The 13,142-nt window shown below is 43.8% G+C and overlaps 1 protein-coding gene across 2 annotated transcripts; it reads left to right on the top strand.

Moving 5' to 3' along the window:
- Positions 1-1,225: 1,225 nt before the first annotated feature.
- Positions 1,226-12,897, top strand: bnipl (BCL2 interacting protein like). Of its 2 annotated transcripts, XM_023801208.2 has the most exons (11): positions 1,226-1,279; positions 1,468-1,541; positions 5,478-5,558; positions 6,516-6,586; positions 7,292-7,531; positions 7,672-7,869; positions 8,201-8,303; positions 8,557-8,688; positions 10,901-10,987; positions 11,418-11,516; positions 11,790-12,897. In XM_023801208.2, the coding sequence occupies exons 2-11, from the start codon at positions 1,498-1,500 to the stop codon at positions 11,812-11,814; spliced, it is 1,080 nt and encodes a 359-aa protein (XP_023656976.1). In that variant the 5' UTR covers positions 1,226-1,279; positions 1,468-1,497; the 3' UTR covers positions 11,815-12,897. The 2 variants fall into 2 exon arrangements, with proteins under 2 accessions (XP_023656976.1, XP_023656975.1); XM_023801207.2 differs by lacking the exon at positions 1,226-1,279 and having other exon boundaries at positions 1,309-1,541.
- Positions 12,898-13,142: the final 245 nt, after the last annotated feature.

Below are 13,142 nucleotides of genomic sequence, written 5' to 3'. Positions count from 1 at the left end.
GATAATGAGGCCATTGATCAGATAAGCTGTATTAGTTATGGAACGAGCATTCAAAAGGGCAAGATTAAAGTCGACACGGCCATGAGAGACAGGTGTAGGCAGATGTGGAATGGCAGTGAAGATGCTTAAGTTCGACCCGAGAGTATACGAGCTGTATTGCCAGACTGTAAAAACAAACGTATGCAGCAGAAACTCCAGGCTGTAGACTAAGATGAGTAATGAAGATCCACATACCAACAACACTGATGACAAAACCAGTAAGGAGAGCAAACACCAGCATGGCAATCGGACTGCACACGTCAGCCAATCCAAGACTTACTAGTCAGCTTAGCTTAATATTGAGAAAAGTGAAGCAGCAAACCTGCCACTTTTAGCAATCTAAACTGGTGACAGCAATGAGGTGGGGGGGAGGGGGGGGGGACTCACCGCAGCTGCAGTCAGAGAGCAGGAGCAAAGGGAGGGCACTCATGCAGGAAAGAGGCGGGTGTCTATAGGCGTTACCCTAATGCAAGTTAATGCAAGCAGCGGCCAGATGCGCTCAAGACCGGAAGTTGTCAGTGACCAAAATAAATTAACCTGTTGAAAATATATAAATGGCCTCAAAAGGTGATGTTGCTTCCTTATTAAAAAAGAAAAATGGCAAGCAACAATAGGAGAAGTGAGTAAGTCTTCTCAAAAGAAACATTAAAGTGACTTACAGAGGAGGGGGGCACACTGACACAATTTAGTAACTCCAATTAGCCCACGACAACATGGGTTCACACACGTGACCCAGGTGGAGATTCGAACGCTGGTCCCAGAGGTGTGAGGCAACAGTGCTAACCACTGCACCCCCATGCCCCCCTATTACTGTCTGTAATTATTGTTATCATTGTTGTTCTGACTTACCTACAACTGGCTTAAACTGGATTTAGGGACTGGATCTTGTCTGTAACCTGGGGACTGACTGTAGTCATGTATTGATTACAAATGATTGCAATTTGCTATGTATTTCTCTTGTTTGCATTTTGACTTATGTGTTTCAAGCTGCTGTTTTTACAAAGGGATAAAATCGTAATTTTGCTTTGAAAATACAGGGTGGCAATAATAAGCTTAGGCTTCAACTTATACCTCTCTGCTTTTCAGACATTTCTGGATTTAATTAATTCATAATGGTGACGAATATGCCTAAGTAAACAGGCAGGCTTTAGGACCATGAGGCTCCCTGCTGCTAAGGCACCTTCTCTCCTTCCTCCCTTGCTGAACGATGTGATGCCTGTGGGAGAACAGGGCTGCCCAGGTGAGCTGGACCAATGGGGTGTCGCTCCGGCAGGTTGCAACAAAATGCAGAAAAACCTGTACAGACAGAGAGGTTGAGCCGAAAGAGGCACGCAGATCACTCAGGGAGAGGCTATTCAACCAGATCAGTCTGTTGTGTCTTATTTAGTTAAACTGAAACTTGTTTCCTAAAGTTCACTTCTCTGGCAGACCTCTTGCTGTACTCTTGGGGTTGGTGCAATGGGAACACATTTGGACCTGAAGGACCAACTCAAGCTCAATGGGTGAGTCCATCTGAATGCGTTTTGACATGTTGAGACTGAGCTGCGTGTGTTTGAGCAGAGCAAGGCAGCCGCAGAGCTGATGGTCATGGAGTGTCTGTCATTCACTTTGGCACCTCACAGCCCGTGTCTCCGTAAGTTAAATGGCATGCGGATGATTCTTCTTCAAGAAGTTGTATTTTTTTTATTTTCCCCTTTCACTTTTACGTTCTTTTGTTCCACTAGTTGCTGAAAGGAGAAGCACAAAATAACATCTTGCTGTTGTGCAACTGAATCAGTACTATTACAAGACTTGATCCCGTCAGGAAGTGCCAGCTCACTGACTTCCTGTAGCCTGTCTGCACAATAATATCACCCTGACCCTCTATTCAGTCTGACAGTAGTGCCTTTAGTGGTCATCCATTCATTGGTACCTGTTGTCACTGCTGATGTCCCATTGCTCCTCTGACCATATGAAATGACATCAGTATTTGTGTACTATGGTGTTTCACCCTTAGGAATGTCTCATACTGTTATTGTTATTGGTAGTGGTTTTGGTAATAGCAGTTACAGTGTCATACTCAAATGTACATATAAAAACAAAACATAGACAGCTTACATACCTTTTATGGAGAGAGATTAACAAGCAATTCTTGTTAAGGTATCTTTTGTTAATGGAAACTAGCTGTGCTTCGATTGAGATATGAACCAACAACCTCTTGGTGAGGGGTCCAGGCTGTTGACCACATTGCTATCTGCTGCCTCTGGGTGCTATGTTTAGTTGCCAATCCTGATGTCGGTATTTCTCCATATCCGTAGTTTTAAAAAACCCCAGTAGTTAAGCATGAGTTTAGTCTGATTCTTTCTTGCACAATTCACCGCAGTGCTGTTTGGTCTGAGCTCAGCCTTTGTAGGTGAAGCCGCGTCTTTGAAAGATGGGCTGGACTGCCGGTGCATTAAGAGGCCCCGTCGCTTTTTGGGCTGGTGTTTGAGATCGCTCTCAGACTGCTGAGCGGCTTGGGCGGCCCCTCCCATGGGAAATGAACGGCCCCCCTCCTTGATCTGCATGTTAAGCCCATATGACCGGGCTTCAGGAAATTGCGATCTATCACAAACTTCTTCAGTGTGAATGTCAGGCTGGATTATTGCTTTATTGAAACCGTCTCCTAATGAGTTATTTTGTCTTAGGGAATTACTGTCCTCTCTACTAGTTATGCACGTCCACATTTGTAAATGCTGTGTGACCAGAGAATGCACCAGTCATGTGTTAGAAACACTTTTCGGTACCACAATTATGTATTAATAATTTACAAAGTGTTATAACCTAATTAATAACCAGATTACAAAGCATTCATAAACCCTTTATATGGGTAGCCTTATTGTAAAGTGGCACCCACTTTTCAATCTGTAATTTATACCTGTTGTCTATGATTTTTTAATTTCAATTTAAAGATAAACCTCGTATAGATACCAGATGATTTCAGATTTAATGACAAGGTGCCTCAGGTACCTGTGCTGCTGCTCTTGCTGTGCATTGTCTCTAGGGTGTTGCGGAGCCGTCGACTGTATGGCATAAAGCACCCCAACCGACCTTCCCTTGATGCTCCCTGCGCCTTTGTGTGTGTTGGTTGGGTGTACAGACCTGTGGTCTTGTCTCAGCATGACTTCCACTTTATTTAACATTCCACAGCCACGCAGGACCACAGGTGTGTGAGTAATGGGCTGTTCCACTAGCTGGTTAGCATAGCGTAGCTGGTTTCTGTGAATGCGGCTCTCCGATTAGGTGCTGTCAGGAATGCTAATTGCCTCTTTGTGAAATCAACAGGTCAACAACAGGCTGGTCATTGTATTGTGTCTCAGTTCTGTTCTGGGCTGCAGTACAAAATAAAATGACACATTTAATGGTTTTATGCCTTGTCTGACGTGTCCCCAGTAAAACATGTATTATATTGTGTGTTGATGGGTGATGATGCAGGCATATGGTTGTGTGATCTTGTGCCAGGTGAAGTTTCCTAAGAAGAACATGGTGCCGTCTGCATTGGGGTGTGTGGACAATAGTGGTTTACTGCCTCGGTACATCTGAACAGCAGGGTGTAGCTTCTTTGAATTGTTTGCGTGACTCCATCCTCGATTTTTCATTCGTGATACAGAATTTCAGAAATACAGTATTATAACGAGACACAAGCCACAAGCTCCCTCTTTTCACTCTACCTGAGATCTTAATTTACTCAGTTTTACCACAATGCTCATTGATTACTGGCCAGGACTTATTGCCTCTGAAAGTAATTTCAGGTGAATCTGCTGGAGATAAAAAAACACGTCTGGAGGGTGATTGAGTGTGAAAAACTGATGTTAGATCAGATGTTAGATTCTTTTTTCACTTTCCAAAAAAACACGCCTTGCTTTCGCTGGGGTATCGTCATGGGGGTGTGTGACACGCTGGTGTGACACTGGGCTTCTCTGTCACCTGTATTCCAGTGTATCTGTAATCATAAATGAAAACTGAGCAGTGTCTCAGTGCATCTGGGAGTGTCGTCGAAATAGCTTTTGCAGAAAACTAAACTTGAATTTCTGGTGCTGAGTGACGTGTGTAAAGGTCAGGTACAAACAGGGTTTGGGACATGAAAACGGTGCAGTTTTGTTTTCGTAGAACAAAACATAACAAACTAGACAAAACTGCAAGTACATAAAACGAGTAAGAACATAACTAAACTAAGGACATAAAAAAACATGAACCCTACAAGAAAAAAAGCACAAAACATACACCTTTAAAGTTTTGCTGTTGGAAAGAAGGGTAATATTTTAAGAACCAGGATTGTTTTTAAAATTTCCCTTTTTCGTTGTCACGTGTTTACATATATATGTATGTTTGAAGTCTCTGCTGACTTATATCACTACCAATACATGTCCATTCTCTTGCCTTCTTTCTAATTCATATTCCCATCCAACTTCTAAGCCCTGATTCTGCTCACCTGGAACTTATTCCACGCAGCATAGGGAACAAGCTGGAGAACCTCCTGGAGCGGATGCCAGTCCATTGAAGGGCACGTACACATGCATGTGCACACATTCACATTCACACTCACACTCACACATTCACACGCACTGGCATCCAGTACAGAGAATTTAAAGATGGCAGTTGGCCTAACTGCATGTCTTTGGACTTGGAGCAGAAGCTGCAGTGCCCGGAGGAAACCACTGCAACACTGCGTGCAAACTCACTGCAAACACACAGTGGTGGGAAGATTTGAACCCCCAATGCTGGTGGCAGGGGTGCTGTAAGGTGTGGGGGGGCGGGGGATTATGACAATTCCGACCTGAGTGACAGGGACTTTGAAACATAATTGGTCTGGGTTGGGGGCCGATGATGATCTTTAGTGGCGCCCCTGTCTGGACGTTGTTGGCCACAGTGCAGCCTGCTGAGGCCCTTTGTAGAGCAGCTCATTCACATCACAAGGGCATCTCATGACCTTCATATATAAACATACAATATACACTCATTGGCCAGTTAGTCAGGTACTGTACACCTGTGTATTACCAGAGAGGACCCCCTTTTCCACTAGAGCCACTGCAATGGTAGATGGGTTCTGTCTTCGTCTTCCTGCCCTTCGCTGTTGTGCTGAGATGTCACTCCTGCACTTGTGGTCTTCCTGTTAATTTGAAGTTTTCTGGAAGTTCTCCTCCAGGCTCAGAACTGACTGGATCTAGTAGAGCAGGGCTATTCAGATCAGGCCCTCGATTCCAAATCCAGGCCTTGTTTTCAGTTCTCCCAGGTAGTTAGTTTAATAATTACTGATTCTGATTGGTCAGAGGCTTCACACCTGACTGACAGGTGAAGGAAGGCTGGAAAACCAGCAGGGCTCGGACCTCGAGGACCGTGAGTTGAATAGCCCTGTAGAAGAGAATTGGCTGGTTTTAGCTCCTGGTGTTCATGCATCATATTTCCTTTTCATCTCCTAGGAGCTCCCGAGACTCAAAGGGACAGCCTAACATCCCTGACATGGAGCTCAGAGAGGAATGGCAAGATGATGAACTTCCCAGGTGAGGTCGCTCACCACAGCTGAAGCAGTCCTGTTATATCATGTAATAATAATAATTGATACTTCATTAATCCCCATGGGGAAATTGTCTTTACACCTCCCTCAACTGTCCATTAAGGGCAGTTAGCCATAGCAGCACCCAGGGAGCTGGGGGTTAAGGGCCTTACTCAAGGACATGCAGACATGCTGAGACTGGGTTTGAACCAACAACCTTGTGATTACAGGCACACAGGTTTAGCCCACTGAGCCACATGCTACCCCTCTTAATGTGACAGCGTTCCAGTGATTCTCATGGTGTGACCCCAGTGGAATTTTGTATGGTGTTAATTTTTGGTTTACATGTCACATATCTTTGTATATGTCTCCGTGTTGTGTAGTTAATCTGTACATTTTCAGTCAACTAATAACTTTATGCCATAAATGTTTAAGGGTTTAATGCATTTGTCAGTAGCAGACCAGTTCACAATAAATGCACATTGGCAACTGTATTTAAATTAGCATAATCCGGGTATTTTCTTTGAAAAACAATAAATTTTTCTACCGTATAGAAAATGGGTGGATGGATTATATTTGATTTTCCACTCAACTGTGGCAAAACATAAGATCGCCACTAGATGGCGGTGTAACTTAACACAACTCGTAAGACAATCAGCGTAAGTGCAGTGTCTGCTGGATTCCTCATTCATGACTGCTTTCAGGTAGTTTGTCCAGCCTCTGTACAGCACTGTGGACAGCTGCTCTAAATGTCCCATCCCATAATGTATCACTGCCCCGTCATGCTTCTCTTCATACCTACGTCCTAATTTTTTAATATTTATTTTCAGTTAAACGTTTACAAATGTGTTGATAATAAAACAATAAATATACAGGTGTCCTTTTCACTTGAATGTAGGAGCAGTTTATGTCCTTCAGAATGAAATTGAACTTGACATTTTTCAAATTGTGAAATGTATTTTAGGCCCCTTCCAGAGAGTTCATTCCAGAGCCCAGATGAAGTGGAAAGTCCGACATCTGATGGCGGCAGGCCGGGTACTGAGTGCTCAAAGTTCTATGAAGGGTCATCCTTTATACGGCTTGTTTAATCACAACGGTCTCATTGATTTTGTTGCTGTGTAGAAGGAAATTAAATGTCTTAATGTTAGTCTTAATGTGGTTTGGGAAAAGCCTCATTTTGCTGTAACTCATACAGCACCAGTCAAAAGTCTGGACACACCTACTGAAGATCACAAGATAACAATACTAAGTGCACCTCAAGGTTATGGAAATACTGTATTATCTTGTGAATAAGGAAAGAGATGGAGTTCTGTGACAGACGACCTGCCCCCCACAATCCCAATTTAAACCTTACAGAGCTGGTTTGGGATGACTAGGATCAAAGAGTAAGTGCAAGGCGCCAACTTGTGCCCAGAATTTGTGGAAACTCCTTCAGGCCTGTTGGAGAAGCATTCCAGGTGGCTACATCTGGAGGATGGTTGAAAGAATGCCAAGAGACTGCAATGCTTTCAAGTCAAATGGAGCTGTTTTGACGGGCCTGAAATTTGAGAAAATTCTGAGATGTTGAACACTTCTTTTGGTTGTTGCAAAATTTATTGTGTACTACTTCATTGCCTCCAGGCCTTTTACTATAAGGTGAAGCTAAAATAGGGAGACATGCATTAAAAGCAGATGTGTACAGACTTTTGACTGGTACTATATGTTATTATAAACTGGCTGATGGGTCCGTCGTCATGGCAGGTCCCCCCATCAGCTTGGCACTGTCAGGAAACCGGACACGGAAAAGGCGTCTCGTGGCACCAGCCCTCAGCCTGACGCTGGAGCGCAGCGACTCTGCAGTTTCTGATGAGTTCACGGCTGCTGCACTTTCCCCGTCGCCTGATGAGGATGATCTAGACATCAACCTGGAGGAGCTGGAGACACCTTCTGACAGCGAGTCCTTCACACTCAATGACAGCATGCAAGACTTGGAGTGGGAGGGTAACGGAAGCTTCGATTTTCTTTACATTTACGTTAAGGGCGTGTTTTTGATATTTACTTACTCTGTTAGTGCAGGCAGTGAATTGACACCTGTAACGCGGTAGTTTTTACCGCTCGGCTAACTGTGTCGATGGCGACAGATGACCTCCCGCGGATGGGCCGGAGAGAAGCCAGAGCGGCCAATAGGGCGGCGGCAGAGCAGGCAGAGATGGGCCAACTGGAGCTGGACCGGGTGGACAGCCAGGGCCGACGGTGGCGCAAACTCCATATCGCTGGACAGGAGAGTCTCGTGAACATGAGCGTGCTGGAGCCCTACCTTCAGGTGCTGTCTCATGGAGGTGGGTCTGAGTTGGACCTCTGACATTGGCAGCTGTAACTTGGGCTGCTAGCTTGGGCACTGTCCTTCAAAACTTTGATAGTCAATATGTATGTATGTTGTGCAGCATTTTGTAAAGCAAATTGTGATATAACATGCAATGGACAACCTTTACCACCCTACATGCTATACATGCATATGGACTAATAATATACCAAGATAAAGTGTCCCAGACTAAACAGTGTCACACAAACGTAGAGCCTATCGTTAAGACATGATCAGATCTTGAAGTCATGGACTGATCACCGCTAAAGATCGCTAACATGAAGTGATGAGGTACCTCTGTGTTATAGGTTACTATGGGGATGGAATGAATGCCATCATTGTGGTTAGTTCCTGTTATCTTCCTGACAGCACCATTGATGACTACCAATACGTAATGGACAATCTATTCAGGTATTATGTACAACCTACAATCACATTGTTGCCATCTGACAGAGCATAACCCTTGGCGTTGACTGACCAACTTTCCCTTAGGATATTATTCTTAGCAGTACAGTGGACGTAACTATGCTTATCTCAAACAAGGACGAACCCCAGTTGAAATTATATCGCGAATCACATAGATTAAAAGGCACCGCAAACTGCAGCTTAGGGTGGGCCAATCGGCACGCCTCTATCTGATGTGTTTTCATGACAACCATCGCAGGTATATTCTGGGGACGCTGGACCTGATGGTGTCGGAGAATTACATCATAGTGTATCTGTGCGGTGCGGTGTCCCGCAGCAAGATGCCCTCTATCAAATGGCTGCGAGACTGTTACACGACCATCGACAGAAGGTGAGCAGAATGGGATGCGTGTGTGTGTGCGTGTGTGTGTGTGGTTACATTAAGGGGCAGAGTTCTGGTTAATGGCACGATGAAATGGCTGAGGGACTTCAGTCTGTCATTTAGCATTTGTTAAGATTTTTTTTTTGCATTATATGTCAGTGTAGCTAAATCGCACAGCTAGTAACACTGGGAAAATGAATAATGAATGTGCCTCAAAATTGTTACCAATATTACCAGCAAACTTGACGATTTTCTCTTTTTTACACAAAAGGTAGACTATAGTATAGAAAGGTCACTCCACTACTCACCTGGACTGGAGCTGTCCGCTCCCAAAAACTTTGTGCATTATGACGTTCCTTGTAGTTGTGCTTTCTAAAGTCCTCATTTCAGAATGGCCAGGTTTACGTGTCACAAGCCACTGGATTTGCTGGTTTTTATTCCACCCGAGCCTTTAATTGCTCTTTCTGAATTGGAATTACCTTACAGGATGCGCTGAGTCAGATTGCCACTGAAAGGTAATAAAACCAGCAGAACATGTGGCTCTGAAGACTGAGGCTGCGTAGCCCAGTATTACTGCCTTGAGTTCCTGTGTGCCTAAGACATAATTATTGAAATCATATATTATCCATTTAGCATATAAAGGTACACTGCACTTCTGGTCTTACAAACCTGTTGTTGGCCCTCAGGTATGGCTCCCGAAAAACACATGTGATTCTAGTTTGGTCCACAAGAGGGCACATCAACAGAGCTTCTTCCCAATGAGTGTTCAGCTCCAATGGCTGTGCCAGTATGAAGTGGGATTGTGCTGCTTGGCAGTGTTCTGCCCTCAGCCCCCTTTATGAAGTATGACAGGAATGCTGCACTAATTCACAGACTGCTAGCACAGCTGTCTGGTGGAGGGGGGGGGGAGCTATTCCTCCAGAATTCCTCAGATAACCTATTTACTGGGGGTTACAATCACAGTGTGTGCTCACCTCACACACGATAGAGCTTGCCCTTCAAAAATGTACTGCCTTACCAGTCAATTATGTTATCCGCGCCGGACCAATACGCTGGTTGTGGACCCGGTTCCACCCATCGTGGTATTCATTGAGTCAACGATAAAATTTAAATGCTGCTCCTGTTAATTATTACCACAGTTAATCCTATCAACAAAAGTGTGGAATGTCAATGGACACGCTGCGTGTTGTTTGCAGATTTGAGACAAAGCTCCATTATGGTTTGCGCTGGGCTTTCCTAACGCCTTGTGCACGTCTCACTCTTGAATCATAGTCTCCATTGAGAATGTCTGAGGCAGTTGGAGTGGTCAGAAGCGTGATGTCATGCCTAGATGTGGTGTAGGAAACTTTTGTCTATAAAAATTACCCCAGGCACAATTCTCAGTGCTGGCAGTTGGGTGGCTGGGGTGGACCTCACGTTAAACGCAAAATAACGTTCACAATGCAACGTTCTCCTTACTTACTAGAGTAAGCATAGTTTAACTCCTAAAATCAGCCACGCAGCCAATCAGCCAGTTCTTTTATTTGGAATCTCTGCAAGGTTCAGTCACATGTTTCATCGTGGCATATCATCTGCGTGCTTCATGTAGGGAAGGGCATCGCATGACTTTGAAATGTCCCTCTTTAATAAAGACGAACTAAGGGTGAATCCCTCCGATGGATGAGTGGAAGCAGTTACTGGGATGGGCAGTTATTTAAACATATTTCTGAGAAAGAGGTGGGGCAAGTGTCATCGATTCAACATCCTAGCAAGACGATTTTTTTTTTATTGTGAGATTTTTGCCTGTCCTCTGGCCTTGGGGGCCTGTCAGTGATGAGTGAGATCTGGCTGCATGCAGCACCTTCAGCTGGCTTCCCGTCAGAGCAGGATTTGCGCTGCTCAGTGACTCTGCTGTCATGACCTTAGCTGTGCTGAGTCACCACCCAGCTGATGTGCCTTTCTGATTGACCACCACAGTTGTGTCACAAATATCTTTCGTAGAACAGGATTTTCCTTGCAAAATACCCCATGATTTTTTACCATTTTAAACAATTCCAGCACTCGTGTTCCCTGTGTGCACACCTGCTCTTTGTCTTGATGATATCACATGATTACATTATATTATCCCAACTTCCTTTAATCAGTGTGAAGTGCCACATTTTAGTAGATTTTAACTAGTGCTGTTCAGTCTGCACATTTCCATTCGTGATACTCAGTCTTCATTGTGCCTCTTCCTCTCTAGGCTGAGGAAAGACTTGAAAGGCCTATTTGTTGTCCACCCAAACTGGTTCATCAAGGGCCTGATCACCATTGTCAGGCCATTCCTCAGGTAAGAACCACAGGGCTGAAGTCTACCAGACTGCGCAGATCTGGAAAGTGTTACTGGTTGGATTTGCCTATTGCTGCCTGGCTTTTTGGAGATTTGACAAACAAAGAAATGCTACATCCAACTAGTTATTGTGGGCAGCAGTTTCACGTAACAGATGCAGCAGAACTTATTTCTAATATCCCAATATTGGAATTAGAAAAGTCATTTGCATATTACTCAGTGGATTTTGCATAAACAATCCTGAAATATTTCTTCTTGCTTGTAAGGACCATTTTGTTTAGTTTTCATCTGAGTAATTTCCCCTAGGTCAAAATGAAGTCAGTTATGGTTTTTTAAAAAAAAAAAAAAGTGTTACCTACCAGAAAATCCCCATATGGATTCAGGACTTCCACTAAATTGTGCTTTTTTCCCCATTGTGATTGCGCCACAGTGTGAAGTTCAGCCGAAAGGTGCGATTCGTCAGAAGCCTCCAGGAGCTCGGCACATACATTCCCATGGAGCATGTGCAGATCCCAGACTGTATCCGACAGTGAGTGACTGGCCTTCTCAGACGAGTTCAGGTTCTGCAGACCCCAGTCTTGCAAAAGTTGATTAGGTTTAGCTTTCCTGGAGCTGGGCTACACCAAACTCAGGTGGGGTCGACGAAACCTTACACTAGAAGACACTTAACATATAGATTAGGGAGCAACAGTTGAACAGAAGACACTAAGAGGCTGAAGACTCCCTAAGAGTGGACACCTTGACCAAAATAAGCACATCTGTGTCAATTTCTTAAGAGTAATAGATCTTCCTTGTCTTGCAGGTTTGATGAGAAGATGAACAGGTGAAAGATGCACACCTTATCCCTGTAATATGTACTGTATATATAGACGGGCTAATCAGGTGGAAGGACTATTGAACAAGCAGCCAAGTGGAGAACGTGGATGGGGACAGAGATCACCCCATATTCCAGTGCCAAAGCAAGGAAGGCAACATTGTGCAGCAAGAGTCATGGGTTCTGATCTTGGGTTCTGTAATAGGGTATTGGGGAAAGTTGTTACAGCTTACTGCTTAACGTCAGGACTTGTGGGTGCTTCCTGCCATCCTACATGACATTTATCTGCCCAGTTTATTGGCAGTGATTCATGGGTATCAGACTCCATGCCAGCTTGGCTTTATGGGCTAGGGGCTAATTTGCAGCAACTGCAACCGGGAACAAAAAGAACGTTACATAAAAGCTGCTCTGTGGACAAGCAATAACAACGCAGCCCTTTCCAGTGTGTCACAGCCATCTGATTGATGGCTCAGGGTGAGATCATTCGTCAACTTATGCAACAGCCCTTTCAAAAAAAAGTGCAACAAGTCCTACCTTACAGTTTGGATGAAGTGTAGATGCATCCTGTTGTTACTGTGCATGTCTAAGATCTGGCTATCTAAGCAATGAGAACTGGGTTGGGACAGAAAGTTTGTTGGTTACAATGCAAGCTCCCTGCCCGTATTTAAACACTAACTAGCATTTGCCACCATTTCTTTGTCATCCTTTAAAGAAGCGAGATGTATCATCTAAAAGGGCACTTTTTTTTTTTTTTAACTTGCATTGCAGAAATCAGTACAACAAACATTGTAAAGTTGTTTATATTCAGTTAGAGTAAGTCTTTTGGAGCTTGGAGCTGTTTTTAAAGAATGCAATATTTCCCAAAGACCAACTATGGCACCCAGTACAGCCCCATGATCACTCCAGTGACAGTGTATAACAGGTTATACTGGCATGGTCAGACAGTGTAGATCATTTTCTCTGTATATAGTACTATCATGAATGAATGAGCTAACATTATTGCAACAGCAACATGTTTAGATGACATGTTACATATGGTGCGCAGAATGGTAGCATTTGAACAATATTTGTAAAAATAAAAACCAGTTTTTCCCCATATACTTTATTTTCATTTAAAAATCATGTTTATAATGCTATTAGTTCAAGTGACTAATCTTACTTACACCCTTATTAAATCAGAAGCTTTATGGAGTGCCATAAAAGATCTGGACAAGCCCAGTGAACCCCAGTGATAAATACTTTAATTTCCTTTTCACTGTCAGAGTTCAAAGTTCATGTGTGAAAGCAGAGAGCAAGAACTAAAATACTTTCTGAAAATTCAACTGATTATTGCTCTATAAG

Source organism: Paramormyrops kingsleyae, chromosome 9, assembly GCF_048594095.1.
Source record: "Paramormyrops kingsleyae isolate MSU_618 chromosome 9, PKINGS_0.4, whole genome shotgun sequence".
Taxonomy (NCBI): domain Eukaryota; kingdom Metazoa; phylum Chordata; class Actinopteri; order Osteoglossiformes; family Mormyridae; genus Paramormyrops; species Paramormyrops kingsleyae.
The sequence above is the reverse complement of the archived record's forward strand: the minus strand, read 5'-3'. Positions and strand labels throughout refer to the sequence as shown.